The 16,729-nt window shown below is 38.2% G+C and overlaps 2 protein-coding genes and 1 long non-coding RNA gene across 7 annotated transcripts; 2 read left to right on the top strand and 1 right to left on the bottom strand.

Annotated features, from left to right (window-relative positions):
- Position 1: 1 nt before the first annotated feature.
- Positions 2-10,362, top strand: LOC111245676 (polyprenol dehydrogenase-like). 4 transcript variants are annotated; one of them, XM_022794348.2, is made up of 8 exons: positions 2-143; positions 2,285-2,458; positions 5,829-5,957; positions 6,276-6,338; positions 7,304-7,405; positions 7,765-7,951; positions 8,315-8,492; positions 8,920-10,362. In XM_022794348.2, the coding sequence occupies exons 2-8, from the start codon at positions 2,329-2,331 to the stop codon at positions 9,124-9,126; spliced, it is 996 nt and encodes a 331-aa protein (XP_022650083.1). In that variant the 5' UTR covers positions 2-143; positions 2,285-2,328; the 3' UTR covers positions 9,127-10,362. The 4 variants fall into 4 exon arrangements, with proteins under 4 accessions (XP_022650083.1, XP_022650068.1, XP_086836171.1 ...); XM_022794333.2 differs by lacking the exon at positions 2-143 and adding an exon at positions 1,267-1,540; XM_086980045.1 differs by lacking the exon at positions 2-143 and adding an exon at positions 1,612-1,782.
- Positions 10,363-12,009: 1,647 nt separating this feature from the next.
- LOC111255610 (mitochondrial inner membrane scaffold 1-like) lies at positions 12,010-13,670 on the bottom strand. Of its 2 annotated transcripts, none has more exons than XM_022817748.2 (2): positions 13,520-13,670; positions 12,010-12,849 (listed from the first exon to the last, which is right to left on the bottom strand). In XM_022817748.2, the coding sequence occupies exons 1-2, from the start codon at positions 13,621-13,623 to the stop codon at positions 12,138-12,140; spliced, it is 816 nt and encodes a 271-aa protein (XP_022673483.1). In that variant the 5' UTR covers positions 13,624-13,670; the 3' UTR covers positions 12,010-12,137. The 2 variants fall into 2 exon arrangements, with proteins under 2 accessions (XP_022673483.1, XP_022673484.1); XM_022817749.2 differs by lacking the exon at positions 13,520-13,670 and adding an exon at positions 13,126-13,260.
- A 124-nt stretch (positions 13,671-13,794) lies between these two features.
- Positions 13,795-15,041, top strand: LOC111255611 (uncharacterized). Its single transcript, XR_002675575.2, has 2 exons — positions 13,795-14,190; positions 14,847-15,041. It is a non-coding gene; the product is annotated as an uncharacterized LOC111255611 (long non-coding RNA).
- The last annotated feature ends 1,688 nt before the right edge of the window (positions 15,042-16,729 follow it).

Here is a 16,729-nt window from a genome sequence, read left to right as displayed (position 1 = left end):
ACAGTAGTGCAATTCCTCACTAGCAGTATCGATAAAACACGAGCGTATAAACGCTATGTTAGAAGATCCCAATTGGAAGACACCGGGCTTAGTGGAATCAGTAGACCTTATGCGGTAAATCCCCGGACTAACGCGATAACAAGGTATGTAGTGCCGCTTATTTGTCCGCTTGTAAGCGCTACTTATTTGTTGCGTTTCTATTATGATGACATTTCGAAACATCCGTACTAGAACAGATATTGAAATCGTGATGGATGAGAACTTTACCGTATCAGACCACTGAGCCACTCGAAATACACGACACGGTTCAAGGACATAATGATGACGACAATGGTGTTTATTAAAGTGGGGGTGTGTGTGTGTGTGTCTGTAACCCGTAACTTCGTCCTGGAATTTTACTCCTCCTTGTTACCCCCTTCGCGCTTGTGTTAGCCTCTGACTACTCAGCGTGACTCAAAGCGGCTAAATCGGCACGAGATTAATTGATGAGTTGTCACCAGACAAGCCGCGCCCTAAATTGTGACCGGCGCACGGGTTAGGGCCGCCGTAGCCCCAGGCCAACAATTATCGGCAAACAAGACACTCTTGTGAGTGCTTCTAACGATGTCTACCTTACCGTAATAGCGGTAGGATAGTTACAATATCAAGTTATTTTGTCGTCGTCAGTGCCGCTGTTCAAAATCGCCTTCTCTGTCCTGCCCACAGCGGTAGCTTCCGTAACCACTGCGAAATGGTATCACTGCAGCAACAGCGGCAGTGGCTAATCAGATGCGCATATAGCATAGTGATGCTGTTGGTCCTGACAACAACAACCAGCAAATAAAACAAGACGCCGAAAAAAACATTATCAACAGGCTTGTTGTTGTGGTATGATCGCGGTGGTAGCGGCGCTCGGATGTCGACGGATGTCGGAAGCAGTGAGCTGAACGCGTACGCGCTTCGTTCGCACTCAGTTGCTTCCCTCTCAAACGAATAGTGAATAAACCCCACACAAAACGGCAGCTAACATATACAATGCTGCCAAGTAAGCCAGTAAGGCATACAGGCGATACACTGACGGGACAGACACACAATCAGATAAACAAACAGAAGCACACTCTACTAGAAACGCACTAATAACAGTGCTTGTGGTAGCAAAACGACGGACTATGCGTTTCCGAAATAGTATAATCGACGGTATATATACTCGACTATGGTCGACCGTCAGTGTCGCCGCTTTAATGATAGCTCACTCGGGTGGATGTCTACTTAATCCACGTTATCGCGATGATCGGGCTGGTTGACGGTCCCCCGTTCATCACGGTCAACGGGCTCCGATTGCGCTCTGTTCTAGCCGCTTGTTGGGTGTATCCCGCATACAACGCATCGCCATCGAAACAATCCCACACACGTTCAATACAAGAGATATTTTGGCCTCTTTTCTTTCTAGAACAACGAGCGAAATCGAACAAAACATCAGAAGCTGGCAGGTATAGGCAAAGGCCCTCAGTGCGCGTGCCACGAGAAGAGAGACAGAGAACTCAGTGGCCTAGTCGGAAGGGTATGAAAAATGACACTCCCGACGTAGAGACTGGGACTGGAAATAGGCGAGCAAATGTAGTGGTATAGAGCTCGAAACAATCTAAAGAAGTTACACTGAGAACAAATCTTCGCAGACAGATCAACGCAACGTACACAACACCCGCCGTTTCTCTCATCAGCTGATAGGGTCTATCGGAACATTTGAAGCAGATAGGCGCCGAACTATTTAACATTCGTTTTTATCTGAACGCCTTTCGCACGGTCGGTTCAACGCGCTCAATGCTATTAAGTATATGACGGGGGAAAAAATGTACTGAGTGCGCCCTGCTCTAATTTCTAGGAGGTATACAGTATCGAAAAAACTGACTTAGAGTTGCCTACAAGTGTGCATCACTCTGAGGTCTATTTGATAGAAAGACATTTAGACTTGAGGGGATCTTAACGCCGCCTATATACTTAGTCAATAATGTAAATGCGTCCGTGATGCGTCGATACAGGACGCATAATGCTCTTAGGACGTTAAAATGAGGAGAGAGAGAGATCCTGCGAAGGAAATAATCTATAGCGATCTATTTAATATCAGTGCCATATTCAGACTCACATCAACTACTGTAGCCAATCTGAAGCAATACGTGAAGTATCTTCATGCTGGATCTTCATGAAGGATTTTATGCCTGTGCACTATGAACAAATGAATTTTAAACAGATTATGTACATAACTGTACATCGCTATTGTAACGCCTCTATGTGATTCGTTTTGCAGTTCAGGAGATTTCTGCTGCGACAGTATTTGTTGCTGAAAGCTTAATGGATAAAATGAAGAACTATTCATATCTCCGCGATGTCTTCCTAAAAATTTACGGTTGTATAGTCATCTACGCATTGGCAGTTTATGAGCTTGTTATGCAATATGTTTGGCTATTTCGATACCGCACCGGTAAGTTTACGCAATTATATAGAAGCTCCTATTAGTTTTTATTAAATTAGTTATGTGGAATTTCCTCATAACTTGCCTATGAAAAAACGAGTTTTCAAGAACCAATGTGTAGTGAAAGCTTAGATTTCTTTTAAACATCTCTATCCCTGAGTAATTGGAATTTAACATACTTTATGTGCTGAAATGTCAGCATGGATAGGGCAGATATTACATTGTATGGTGTTGATTGGTAGGAAGACAGGTTTCCGCAGCTTTTGTTAAATCTGTTAAATTTGTTAAATCCATCTTATGACCAAATTTTGATTTATTCACATGTTAATCATTAATCTACTCAGTGGAATTTAATTTCTGTATATACTGCACAAATAAAGTTCTCAAATTTACTTGATTCCTGTCTAGTTAACATACAACAGGGTATTTGCAACCTTTATGACGCAAATCTATCTGTGGTACTTTTTGAATAGTATTCTCGCCTGCTTTTAGCCTATAATACTAATAATACTGAAGGTACCTGAGATAAGATCTGTAGCCTTTGGTAATGACGTAATACACTATTATCTCAACGAATTAAATGACAAAATACGTTAATAAAATCAACAGCGGGCTTACTGAAGTTTACCATTTACGCAGACGGCATAAATGCAATTTATTAGCCATTCGAAAACAGAATACGTAATCGTCTCAGTTAAACTAGCGAAGATAGTTCAAAAAAAAACATCGTTTCTGTTCTTAAATATGGGCACGATTTTACCCGTGATTCTTCCTTATTCCACTGTGAATTCATTAAACAATTCTAGACAAACTAATAAAAAAAGAAATAACATCATCTCTTTGACGATTACCTTTAATTTTCACCCAGCAAACAATTCTAATTGACAACAAACTATCAAACGCTGTATAACATTCTAGAAAGTCTTGTTAAAATTATTTATTTAAACAGATTTAAAATAATACAATATTTTACAATATAAAGACAGGCGTGGTGTGTTAACCGGTAAAAACTCAAAAGTTTTAGCTTTGTTATAAGTCGTAATAAGTCACCATCGCAAAGATTACTAATAACGTGCCCTCAGTACACCCCAAAAATCTCACTATCGAACATCAGTATGATTTCGATGTGCTAGGTGTAGCCATGGCCAATCGCAGTTTGTAGATATCTAAATGTTTAAGAGGAAATCATTTAAAATACTGCTCTGAGAATAAGCTTTTAGGCCGAATAACTACTAACATTACTTTTTTCTGCTCTATCAGGACTGAGGCTTTTAGCAGAACTATGAAACGGAAGAGTTAGGTACTTCCGTTAAATTCTGTACAGTATTACTGAAACTGAGTGTTTGTTCCTCTACCTACCCAAATTGCCTCCGTGCAGTGATTACTGGCTGGAAGAGAGGATGAGCTGCATGTGGAATTTCACCGAGTATATGGGACAAGTTGTCTGGGATGTACTTTGTTTCTTCTATAGAGCGCAGAGCTAATTTGGACAAGCTGGCCCTCGTTTGATGAAAGATTGTTAAATGTTCACAGCAGCTTTATATCTGAAAGCTGTTCGCTTTTTTCAAGTTCTAAAAAAGCGCATACAAGTACGTTTAAAAAAAAAATATTTTTCGAAGTTTTTCCTCTTTGGGAGTAAAATGGTAACTTTTGCCAGTGTTGAGTATTGATGAAATATGTGGATATGGAAGTCGGAGAGCAAATTAGTTGAAGTAAACAAACGGAATAAGTGCAGTAGGGTGTCAAGATTATAAAAACGTTCTAACAGGAAATAACTGTAACAGAGTAAAAGGTTTTTAATTACCTTGTATAATATATATTGGTGAACTAAAATTTATTTTAGTAGATACTGGTAAATTAAATAAAGTTAAAAATCAATTCAGGTATTTCTTTAATAATTGAGTCAGAAAAACAATAATACCGTCACAACATAACTACAACAGGATATCATTATTAGGTGCAACATCAGTTAAGTTCGTTGATACTAGAATAACCTGTCGGTACAGCAACGCCGAGACTCCAGTATAGTTAGAACATTCTAATAGCATAGTGCAATAACTGTAAAAGTGTAATGCAGTAAATAAAATAGGTTGACTAATGCGGAAGAACTATTGGGTTATTGGAAGTATCGAGCTATAGCTTACATAAAGATAGCTATGATATCAACAAACTAAATTGGTTGACGCGACGAGAAAACGGGCGCTAAATTTTATTACTTAATGAAATCACCGGACGTAATTGATTCATGCAGTCCAACACGTACTAGGAAAGAAGAACTGTACAATATGCCAAATAAAATTGCACCTTTGGAAACATGCGTTTCATCGCGTTCAGCTTAAACGAATGCTGAGCTACAGACGCTTACTAGTAGAAAAAGAGTAATTACGCCAGTCTCAACTAGATGACACGTTCCCTTAAAATGAAACCCTAATTGTACATATGATTGCACAGCGTGGGCTGCGTGCAGGTTCTCGGCTGATCGTTCCCACGTGATCAGCGACCATAGTGCCTACTCCCGTCGCCATGCCAAGTTCCGATGACCCCGATAACGTTGTGTGTGCCCAAGAATAGCAGCTCTCCGAAATAAACGACGCATCGCTTTCTAAGCCGGCTTTGAGCAGCGTTTGCTTTTTCTAGTCGTTAGTAAGCAGTTGTTTCGCGTACTATGTTCGCAGTGATTGACTGCTGCGATATGTGGCATGTTGATGGAGATCTAGAATTAGCCATAGATAGTAAAAGTCATATCACGTATATTATAGAATGTTTCCTTCCATTGGGCTTATTCTAGAACGTGGTTTCACATAGTTACGAACTATTTACGCTGTTCGGGTTGGAGCGTAGTTGACTAAAGCTAACGAAATTATTTTTCGACTGGTTTATAAGGAATCAAGAGTAACATCTCGATAATTTGTTCCTTTAGCAATAATGATCTTTCATACTGGCTGTTATGGCCCTATGGATTAAAAATTTGGGACAAAAGACTATACATAGACGCATCGCTTCTATAGAACCCGCTCTAGTTTGCTTAAGTAACTTTCCGATAAAATATCAATGTGGCAAAAGTTTGCGCGACATTAAACAGCCAGTCTAACTAATATTTTCAAGCGCGAACTACCATGCTCAGTTTTTGAGCTTACGTGGAAGACTCACAGCGTCACAACGAGCCTGCGGAGTGTAAAATAAGCGGTTATAAGAAGCGCTATTTGTCGATCAGGTTTATATGATCTCTGCAGTCACAAAAATTATTTCACAAATTATTTTCAGAGCTAGTGTAATAAAGAAGGTCTATACCGCATTGCCTTGACTTCTTTGTCCGGTAACGTAATTTAAAAAAGTAATTATGCAGTTAGCAACACGAAACGTATCAACTCATTTGCAGGTCTTTTGGATGCACCTGATGACAGTCTGTATTTGCGAGACCAGACACTTCTTATTACCGGCGGAGTGGGGTTGATTGGGCTGGAGGTGACAAAGAAAGCTACAGAGTGCGGCAACTTCGTCATTATATGTAATTAAACTACTTTCGTCTTCTATATTTTGTGCCTGAGGCTAAGGGAACAGTATTCAAGAGAAGTCACTTACATAACACTTGAGTAGTTAATCTATGTTGTTCAAAGTAAAAAATAAAATATTTAATTTTATCATCAGATATATGTATTCACCTATAACCCTTGTAAACTCTTCGCAAATGCCTAGGACACTTCTGAGAGCTAACTTAAAAACCACATAAGATAATCATTGTTCTCATTGAGCAATAAGGAGACTTCGAGCATAATTGTAGGCTATAGTTCTAACGAAAATTTTTGTTTATTTCTTATCCTATCAGTTGACATCTTATCACAAAGTGAAGCCTTAAAGAAATTATCTGCGCTTGGACCTGTGAACAAAGGTTTGTCTCTATACTCGTATTTGACATGTTACTTATTCGTGTAAATGCACAATTCGTCTTTTAAAAATCCAAATGATCATTTAGATACAAGAATTTTAAATGAAAATGAGAAATAAAGCCTGTAGTTCAACGTACACATCATAAACACGTACTCGAGAAGTCACATTTGTTTATTATATATGTTTGGGTTAAAATTAGTGTCGTTTGTTTTAAAACTGCATATAAATTAAACCATATCTTTGGGTATTTTTTTGCCCATAGAAATATTCCTCACAAATATTCTTATTCAATGTAACTTCCGTTTTTTGCGAATAATTTTCAAGAATTCTGCGAGTAACCATGAGTAAAGTAATATTAGTTCATGCAGATTTGCTGAAGTTTCTATGAAATACCTAAAGTAAAAGAACATTCGAATTTACATTTGGACTAATGGTAGATCAAAAATCGAAAACATTCATAAACCCAAAAAGTGTATAGCAGCAAAAAAAGTCCATTGATGAAAGTAGAAAAACCAAATGAAGATAGAAACTCGAGCCTTGAAAAGAGTCTGTCACTTTGGATGACAATTATGCTATGATCAGGAATGACCTTTCATGTATATGTGTTTTAAGTTATATTAAATAATTATGATTTTGGTTCCTACAAAGCCTTTCGCAGACCCACTGAACGCCGCATAAAGGCTGGCAGCAGCGTAAGACATCGATCTCTAATCCCGATGAGCGTTTGTGCGGCGCGAACATATTGGATAAAACTTCATTTTCACTCATATTCTCAACAAAAGCTCGTTACGGTCTCCACATGGCATCCTCCATAAGAAATTTGCGGTTTTATTTTAGAATAGAGAACAAGTGTATGCTTGTGACAAAAAATAGCGAGCCAGTCGATTTCGTTAATCATATCAGTTTGTGTACGTTGGCGGCATATATATATACTGTAGATACTAATATCTTTGTTGCACCTTTCAGTTCGTTATTATGAGGTTGACCTTTGCAGATTAGATGACGTCAAATTAATATGCGCACGGCTGATTCAAGAAAAATGTATCCCAAATGTTCTTCTGTTCAACGGTAATGCCAAAAGATACATCTGCTCCATGCAGCGTCGTATTATCATTCTTATGTCAGCTACTATGTTAACTGTCTTCATTATGTAAAGAAGGCTCCTAAAGTTTTTCAAAAAGTATAGTAGATGAAAATACTGTTACCTTGTATCAGGTGTCAAACATTCTAGTCAATTTAATTTTTGACAAGGATATTTAAAATTGTGCTATGGACAAGTCTGTTTATAGATGTTTGGCAATTATGACTTATTCGGCAAATATTTGTAAGTAATTATAGTTAATGGTTTGTCAGTCCTAAGAATCTATTGTAGTATATTGTAAAAATTTGAAGGTCTAATCTCAGGTTTGGCTACCTTATTGTTCTAGCTGGCATCATGCACGCCCCATACCAACTGTATGGAGGTATTGAATCCCAACTGCTAGTCTCATATCTGTCGCACTGCCTGATATTATCAGAGCTCTATCCGTATTTGTGCCCGTCCACGAGAGTAGTCTTCGTCAGCTCAGTGTGCCATAAGCCAGGATTCGTTCAGCTGGATGATCTCAACGGAAGGTATGTATAAATTGGTTAAATGACATACGTGCTCTATTACGTATAGCTGCAGTTGATAATCCATGTGCAAGTGATAAAACATAATAAAATGTAATAAAACAAAACATTGCCGTGGCGATTGTTACGGCCTGAGTCGTAGTTCGAAATATTATTATTTAGTTAATCTTAACCCGAGATATAATACATAAAAGTACAACTACGTGGTCCACTGTTGTCATGGTTAACATGACATCATTGTAATTTCAAATCGATAACGTGGTTTCATAGTATTAAATATCCAATCTGTATCAAACAAACATGTATGTTCCATGGTACAAATCACCTGATTGCTCTGTCTGAGACCTAACTGTGACCATTTTGTAGGTTTGGCTATTCGTCGCACCTGTGGTATGCCCAAGCGAAGATGTGCCAACTACTACTGGTGGTATATCTGGCTGCGAAAACGCGTCTTCACGTGAATGCTGTTCATCCTGGCGTTGTTGAAAGTTCGCTGTACAAGCATGTGCTTCTTCGATATATTCTTGGGCCATTGTGTATCATGGTATGCGTTCCTTATACCAGGCAAATGTGTGTCTGCTTTTTGTAATCTTATATATATATATATATATCCCCTCCGGCTTGTCTTAAAAAGAACAATATTTTGCTGGCATCGTGAAGTAGACCTTGAAATGGAAATAGCTTGCTATGGTATCGCTACGTTAAACGGGAAATAGAATCATTCTTTCCAATAAACAAGATCACTCGAAGTAATTGGGAGCTTAGATCAAGGTAATATGATGAATGAACTCAGTGGTTATGGTGGAAGAGAGTGATGTTTCCTTAGAATTTAGGCTTCAGAAATCATGTGACGAACCGTTTGCTCGAACGCAGAGCACGTTCGTATTTATTAAGTCGAGTTGCTAATGGTACTCGACTAAAATATATAGAAACAGCCATTAAGTCAATCGTTTTTTTCAATTTATTTTCAGACGGGCGCTGAAGGTGCATTTTGCCCCACATTCGCATGTCTTAGCAGTAAGATGAGGGGCGTACGAGGTAAATACCTCGAGTTCTGTCGCCCCGCCAACCCGAACCGGTTGGTGTACGACCGAATAGTGCAGGAGAAGCTCTTTGAAAAAACAGCCGAAATGTTGAAACCGTACACCGATTTTAGGAAGCTTGTACATCCACAGTAGTGGCAGTATAGAGCGTCTTAATGAAAAGGCTCATTATTTGATTTATAACGCTGAGATAACATTGCGAAAGGAACTATAGTACTGGGGTACCTCATTAGGAAGCTTATTGCCATGTATAGAGAGTGCTTAAGCGTAATTGAGGTGAGGCGAAGTGAGCATTTGTTTTATATATAGATATATTTGTGGTGCTTATTATGACTGATGTTCGAAACGTGCATTTGCAAATGTTGTCTACGCTACTCCGCTGTCTTAAGTGAAATACGCTTGCAGCAAGGTAAAGATGATGAATAGCCAGTGAATGACCTATGGGATAATGTAGCAAGAATTGTAGTTGCTTGAATTGCTAATCTTATAATTGCCAAACCTTTGTAAAAAAAATAAATAGTTTTGTTAAATTACATTACTACATATCATAGAATTAATAGCTATCGAAACCGTAGCGCGTGAGTAATAATTACATCATGTCAAACGCTCAGGCAACTAAAAACATCGCATTGCTAGAAATATTTAGAAGCCAGACATGCCGTCTATGCCGATGTAAAGTTTCTCTTACACTGATTTCTATCTAAGGGCATGTAAAATTTATTTTCTAATCAATGATAACAAGAGCTGCTTGTAACGACTAACTAGAGTCTTGTTCGGGGTAATGACAACTTAACTAAATACACCACCTGACTGACTCGACCTACGATCCAAGACTTTACAGCTTTATTTACACTTTTGTAAAGTCGATACTATTTCGAGCAGACGCTATGCCAGAATTATGCCTAGTAAGGAGACCAGGTTAATTTAAGTACACTATTTAGTTAAAAAAAAAAACTGTACGATTTTTCAAATCTACTTGACCCGTCACTCGGGGATTCTGGTTGTTATCGGTAAATATAACAGTAAATTATTACGCTTGATCCACACAGCGAGTTAGCTGTATCTGTATGAAAGCAAATGAGATCGCAGTGAACAACATTCCGGCAAACGCTTACTTCCTTGCAGTTTCCTGAGTATCATATTGAGATGTGTTATGTAATCATTGATAATTTAAGGGCTAGGACATGTAGACTATTAATGAATACGGTACTGTAGTACAATACAACTGCAATTGATAGATATTTACACATATTTTAGATAAGCAATTTTACTTGTCGTAATCCACATACCTGTGTAAATTTACAAATATGCAAAGATGTATGTATAAGAATAAATACAATTCCGATTAGTCCTAGCGTCGTTTTCAATAAATGGTCTTTTTATTCCATGACGAATGAAGTAACTTAGTTGGTATTTTTCACGCTGTGCGTAAGTGATGTCGTCTATATATTCTTTCTAGACATGTTTACATATTCTGTCTACATGTTACAGTGCATTTACAAAGATTAGCTTGACATCGAAAAGTAAATGTTGTCATTATTTGAGAAAGCTAGGTAACGTGACTTTGATTAGAGTTTTGGTGAATGCTCATAAAGGCTTAAAAACTTACTTAGATCAAATTATAATTTACATCAGTAGATGGCTAAGCCATTGTATATTTCTATGCCTCTTTAATTCAACTTTGTTATGACAGATTATATTTAACGATGAAGCGTTTGCTCATAAAGTAAGATAATTATTTGTCATAGATAAACAGCAGAAGGGCAAGCGCTGTTTAGAAGTAGGCGGTGTTACACAACTGCCACGACTGGATGCAAAATACAACGGCGAGTACTAACCTATTATTTCAGTAGTGAATTTGCTATAAGTATTTTGAACTTTACGTTTAGTAGCACCGTTAACAATTGCTTCAGAAGGCTAGTTCTTGGCACAAAATAAACCTCGTGTATGTTCGGTTTTAAACCTAAATCAGCTCACGTGTCCTAAAGATTACTAGGCAAACACATTATCATTAAACGATCATGAGGTGTGCCAATCGGAAATGATAGAAGGGTCTGCAAAGAGTCTTCCAGTTAACGTCCAACTTTAAGGCCAATATAAAATAGTAATGATCAACCCTTCTCCATCTTCTTCTGCATCTACCTCTCATAGGATATTCGCAGTTTTAATCTTTTCAATCCCAACATAATAGATATCTAGCTTTCTCGCCCAGTCTCTTTTAAATGTTTCGTTCGAGTGAGTGAGAGCCGGTTGTTGAAACACCGTCAATCTGTTTATAATAATAGAAGCAAATCTTCTGAATCTTTGATTATTACTGCGTCTGTTTAACTGAAGGTAGTTCTATTCGATGCTCAAGATTTTATATCTGAAATCGGCTTTTTGACATGTGTCACTGAATCGAAAGTTTTTTTCTTCCGCTTTCCATAACAGTTTTTTTTATCAGTTAACTGCAGGAGTTAGGTTAGCAGAATAGAGATTGAAATAATATACGATATTTAATCGGATAATAATACTTAAATTGGCTAAAACGCTATACTTGAATCGTATTCGATTCAAGGTCAGCTTCGGTTTAACTGACTTAACGGTCTGCACTTACCATTTTGTAGGTTTCTCTTCAGGGCAATTCCGTAAATGGGAGGCTTACTGGCCTTCTCATTCAGGGGATATTGATCTCACCTCCTGAAAACGTACTGGATCGGGATTTGGGTACTAGATCAAAGAGGCTAGTAACTGTAGACGATGTTTCAATAGCCTAAACAAGTGTGAGTTCCACATTTTGTGCTAGTGTTAAGCATTGCTTCTGACGGCAAGTCAGCCCTAGTGTTAAGCATTACTTTTGATGGCAAGCTAGTGTGACAAATTAATGTCGTTAGAAATAGTTAAGACGATCGAAAACGAAACGCAACTCAATGCTATCTACAGTATAAAATGATTACAGTTACTTAAGTTTGTATTGGTACCTGAAACAGCTGAAGAATGATTACAGCGAGCCTCACAAAAATAAGCACTCCATAAGCATAGTTTTAACACACCTAAAACGAGTACGTAAGTTTATTTGTTTCTAATTAATTAATCCGTTAACGATCACTAACAGTTCAGTGGTTTTAGCACCTAGAGAACTTCATTCATATATACAAATAATCTAATTACGATCTTTTCTCTTTTATATTTTTTACTTTGTTTTTGACCATGCTTTTGATCTGAGACGACGATCGCAGAAGACCTCGCTTCCTTAGTTGTCTCACCGTGACCCCGCCCACGGCTAACGTCGTCAGGTATCTGAGGGGGGTAGCTACTTTGTAGAAAGCCAAAGCAACAGCCAGTTCGCCGAAGCCCGACACGGTTATATAGTCGAGGTATTTTTCGGGTACCCCCCAGTATTGGAGCAGCGGTATTGGAGATAAGCCCTGAGTTGCCAGGTAGTAGAATGCGCCGAAGTATATTGTGGACGTCACTACATGGACCGGTAACATCAAGTACCAGTATTTTTTAAAGTACTCTTTGAATCTGACGAAAAGTGATTTATTCTTCATGTCGTCATAATCAGGATCCTCTGTGGTCTCTGCGCGCTCGCTTTCTTTAGTAACCTCTTCATTTGACACGCTAGCAGCACCATCTTTCTTCGAAGGTTCGTCACATTTTTTAAAGATGTTCTCACCTGCTGATTGCTTCAAATCTAAATTAGACTGATTTCCAGCTAACTTGTTCCCTCGAAGAACGTCAGCTAATGATAGACACCGCCGTTGAGCAAAATTACCGGTATAATTGTTCTGTGTTGATGAAGTGTTGAGGATGTTGTTATACAGGGGTCGACGCTGAAGAATGGCGTGGCTAACTGTGCTCTCCGCTAACGTCCTTCTGTAATGAAAATTCCTGATGAACGTCCGTGGAATCCCACCGGCGCCATAGATTGACCACACATAATCGCCGCGTTGTACTGTTGGCGCTATGCGAACACATATTACACGGATTCCGGTTTCCATTTTCTTTTTTTGTTTATTCAATACATTTTTTTTACTTCGTTTACATATAATATGTAGCTAAACGTTTATCATAATGAAATGTACAATGAAAACAATGGATCTGAAAGCTCTGAAATATTGTGACATGATTTCTGAGAAAAAGAGAGCCTACACGGATAGCATCGATGTCGTTTATAGGCTCGTGGCGGGAATCAGTTCTTTTGACTTTCGGAGTTGTCGGTATGACCCATACAAGATTCGTCTAACCTTGTGTTTGTAAACAAAGAGTACACGGGTACGAGGAAAGTTATCATAAACGGACGGAAATCGTGCGCGGTGCATTTGGAACTCAATTTTTGACATATTATTTTTGTCGAATGAATCACTTACTAATTAGTTAATTATGACGTACGAGTTTTATCAATCATTTTGCAAAATATTATGTTTCTGAAATTATTTCAGTAAACTTAAGACTATATGTTAAAAATTCGACTAGAGTTATTTTTAAATCGTGTAAACAATGACGTTGCAGGTGCAGTAGGCGACAAAGCAGAACATACACTTACCCCAAAAATAAAAAAAACACGACGTTCACTAAGCTCAAGCAGTTACTTTGGCGAGGTAAATGCGCCATGTTTTTAATCAGTGAACCATTCAGATTAGATACCATAAAAGTTATTTTTTGTCGCAAGCATCATAGCTAATTCAAGCAGACGCCTCTTTCGGCTATGGCTTTTAGAGTGTGTTTGCCCCATACACGCTTCATTCAATTCGATTTTATAATTCTGTGACTTTAAAATAAGACAGCTTAAAACAGCCGATGATCACGAATTATTTGTTTGACTAGTTGCAACAAAGGAAAACGTACAAACGGCTTCTATTGATAGCATAAACATCAAATTAATAAATACTAGAGGGACAGTTTGATACGTGATCTAAACAATGTATATATGATATTCGGTAAAAAAAAATGCTCGACTTATTATGATTTTTATATATAATAACGTCCATTTCAGTATTTCTTGTTCAAATCAATTTTTGGCGCCTTTTATGCACCAACCGCCGACACACCCGGACGCATTCTAGATGGCGCTGCTAGCGTGCCTATATAGGCGTCATAGATGGTGGTTTAGAGTCTTTTATGAATCGGTGTTTGTGCACCGTCGGTCATGAGGGCCAAGTGGCGTAAGAAGCGAATGCGCAGGCTGAAGCGTAAGCGCAGGAAGATGAGGGAAAGGTATAGGAAATTCCAGCAAGATATATCTTACGCAGAGCCTAGCAAATAAGTCTTGTGAAACGCATCGTTGGAATGTTCTTTGTGTGTTGCTGCCACGACGGTAGTTTCAGTGGATTGCGGAAGTGCTAGCTTTTGAAGTGGCTGATGACGGCCATTGCGGTGTGCAACGTGGCGTTTTGCAGTACGCCAGTCCGACAATTTAGTTACATTGAGTCAGAGAAAACTTCATATATGGTATTTTGTTGTTCTATCGTGATGATATTGGTTCATGCACCGCAGAGCAAGTTCAATCTGCTCGATCACTATCGCTTACAACATTCAAACGGTATACAAGCAGCTGCGATTAGGAATAGGCTTAGTGTCCCCATTGTGGCCGTTTGTTGACCATATCTGTTTTCGTTGGTAATTCCGCTATGATGCTCGCGAACACGATCAATATGCTTACACTGAGGTCGAAAATGCACGTAAGTTACGTGAAATCGCGTGAGCGCCCTGAAGGTGGTGATAGGTTGGTCGTAGGCAGGCGACCACGTGCTGCCGTTATATTCGCCGCTCATAGCCTTCTAGAAATCTACATGCATAGTTTTACGGTGTTCACTGGGAATGCTGTTTTGTCTTGGCTGTAGACTTAATCGATGAATTACATTTCGTTTCAGGTCGAAGTAGACGTTATCAGAGTTGCTCCAAATTTGGACTCCAAATGCCTCTTGGAAGAACTGAGGATGCCGGAGACATAGCCGCACCGGAAACGGCCGTATGAAGACTCAAATCGAAGTCAGATGAGGATTTCCATTTTCGGCGACATCAGACTGTATAGAAATAAATACAAGGCTATTTGGGAGCACGGGAAATCCGGTTGTTTTCATTTAGGTGCAATTTCCAGGTATTGGCATTATGAGTGTAACATAGAAAAAGCAACCAAATTAGCAAACAAAGTAAACGTAGAAGTGAGTAGTAAATGTAAGACGCCGAACGTTTTACGCTGAAAAATGTTTGTGAATGTGAGATTGGAAGCATTATGCCAGCTGAAAAACGAAGTTTACGAAAAATACGAAACACTTCGACGGAACCTCTCTTACCGGACTGCTCCAAAATCGTATGAAATACATGAAAACAGATTTTTGCGTTCTCCTATAGATTACTTTTATGCCAACATTTGATTGCTAAAGTCGGTGGTTAATTGTAATCATTCATTAATGTGACATTGATCAAAATGCAAGCTTACCATGACTCTCCACATAAATACTGAATGAATTTCGAGAAAAGATGATTTTTTAGCACTTTTTCGTTGTCGTTGTCGTACTCTTTATTTTTCGATGGCTATTAGTTATTTAAAATCTAATTTTTGCGTTACATTATACACATGTTAGGTCCGGTTGTGTTAGTATACAAATACATCCAGCAAGACTCCCACAGTGTTTGCCTTGGCGGTAGCGACAAAATCATTGTTCACTAGCCAGTCGATCGATGGCAAATACCTTTGCGCTAGTTCTTTCTTTCTTGAGCACTGTACGACCATGACCAGTGTAGGTGTACTTTACCAAATAGCAATTAACTATTATGGCTTACACGTTTATCTGCCCCTATTTTAGTCTATCTCTGACCTCCGTGGCGACTTTTAATGTATTGTTACAGTAGCTGCACTACAACCAGTTCAGGCAAAAATAGAGATCTGTTTGTTTATCAACGCGAATAATTTTTACATGCAATGAATGACATTTGTCTAGAACTATATAGCAGGACGAAATGATGGGGTACGTGGTATTTCTAACTTTTCATGGATTTTCTTCGACGTGATTTCATTTATATGCATAGGCTGCTATACTATGATTACTTTTGTCTGTCCTTTGGGCTAAAAAAGCATTTCAAATTGTTTTTCAGATGCCCAAAAAATAAACGTTCGTGTGATAGCAATTAGACAATAGATAAAAGACGATCTCTAAGCCCGTCACTGTGAAGGAGTATATGCTTTTTTTATAGCCATAATTACTATATTTTGTTTCCATGAAATGATCACTATATCGTTATTAATACATCTAAATAAATACGTTATTATTAATATTACCCATGTTTCTATGATATTCAACGCAACCATATTGTTATCGTATCTTCCGAACAAAAAATTTCAACGGAATCCAGTTCGAAACGAATATTCATGAAAACCACCACATATCAGTAAAAGATGGTGTGAGAACATAATCTATGCTATTCTATTAATAATTACATTAAATTTATCACCATGACAGTTACCTCCAGCTGTATACCTACCCACTTACGTTTATTTATTTAGCTACCCATTTACGTTTAACTGCTTTCATGCTGATGTAAATAATGCAGTTTCCATGAAAGTGTCCGAGCCTTCTAACAAAATTTGCTTCCGATACTGCTGTCGCAAAATGGAAAAAGACGGCCGTAGGAACTGCAATGTGTATAGCAATTCAATTTCTGAAATATATATATATATATATGTGTTTGTATACGATGATATATCAGGTTGATAATGGTTACAACAGAGATGGACTAATTGTATATATATATA

Source organism: Varroa destructor, unplaced genomic scaffold, assembly GCF_002443255.2.
Source record: "Varroa destructor unplaced genomic scaffold, Vdes_3.0 BEIS01000001.1, whole genome shotgun sequence".
In the NCBI taxonomy this organism is placed as follows: domain Eukaryota; kingdom Metazoa; phylum Arthropoda; class Arachnida; order Mesostigmata; family Varroidae; genus Varroa; species Varroa destructor.
This window is presented reverse-complemented; position numbering and strand designations above follow the sequence as displayed.

Bases quoted from the DNA above. Each gene is read 5' to 3' on its own strand.
- LOC111245676 (XM_022794333.2), top strand. From the start codon at position 1,267: ATGATCGGGCTGGTTGACGGTCCCCCGTTCATCACGGTCAACGGGCTC. The intron at 2,459-5,828 runs GTAAGTTTACGC...ACTCATTTGCAG, and splicing joins GCTATTTCGATACCGCACCG to GTCTTTTGGATGCACCTGAT. The intron at 7,952-8,314 runs GTATGTATAAAT...ACCATTTTGTAG, and splicing joins CTGGATGATCTCAACGGAAG to GTTTGGCTATTCGTCGCACC.
- LOC111255610 (XM_022817748.2), bottom strand. From the start codon at position 13,623: ATGGTATCTAATCTGAATGGTTCACTGATTAAAAACATGGCGCATTTA. The intron at 12,850-13,519 runs GTAAGTGTATGT...TTTTCATTACAG, and splicing joins GTGTTTTTTTTATTTTTGGG to AAGGACGTTAGCGGAGAGCA.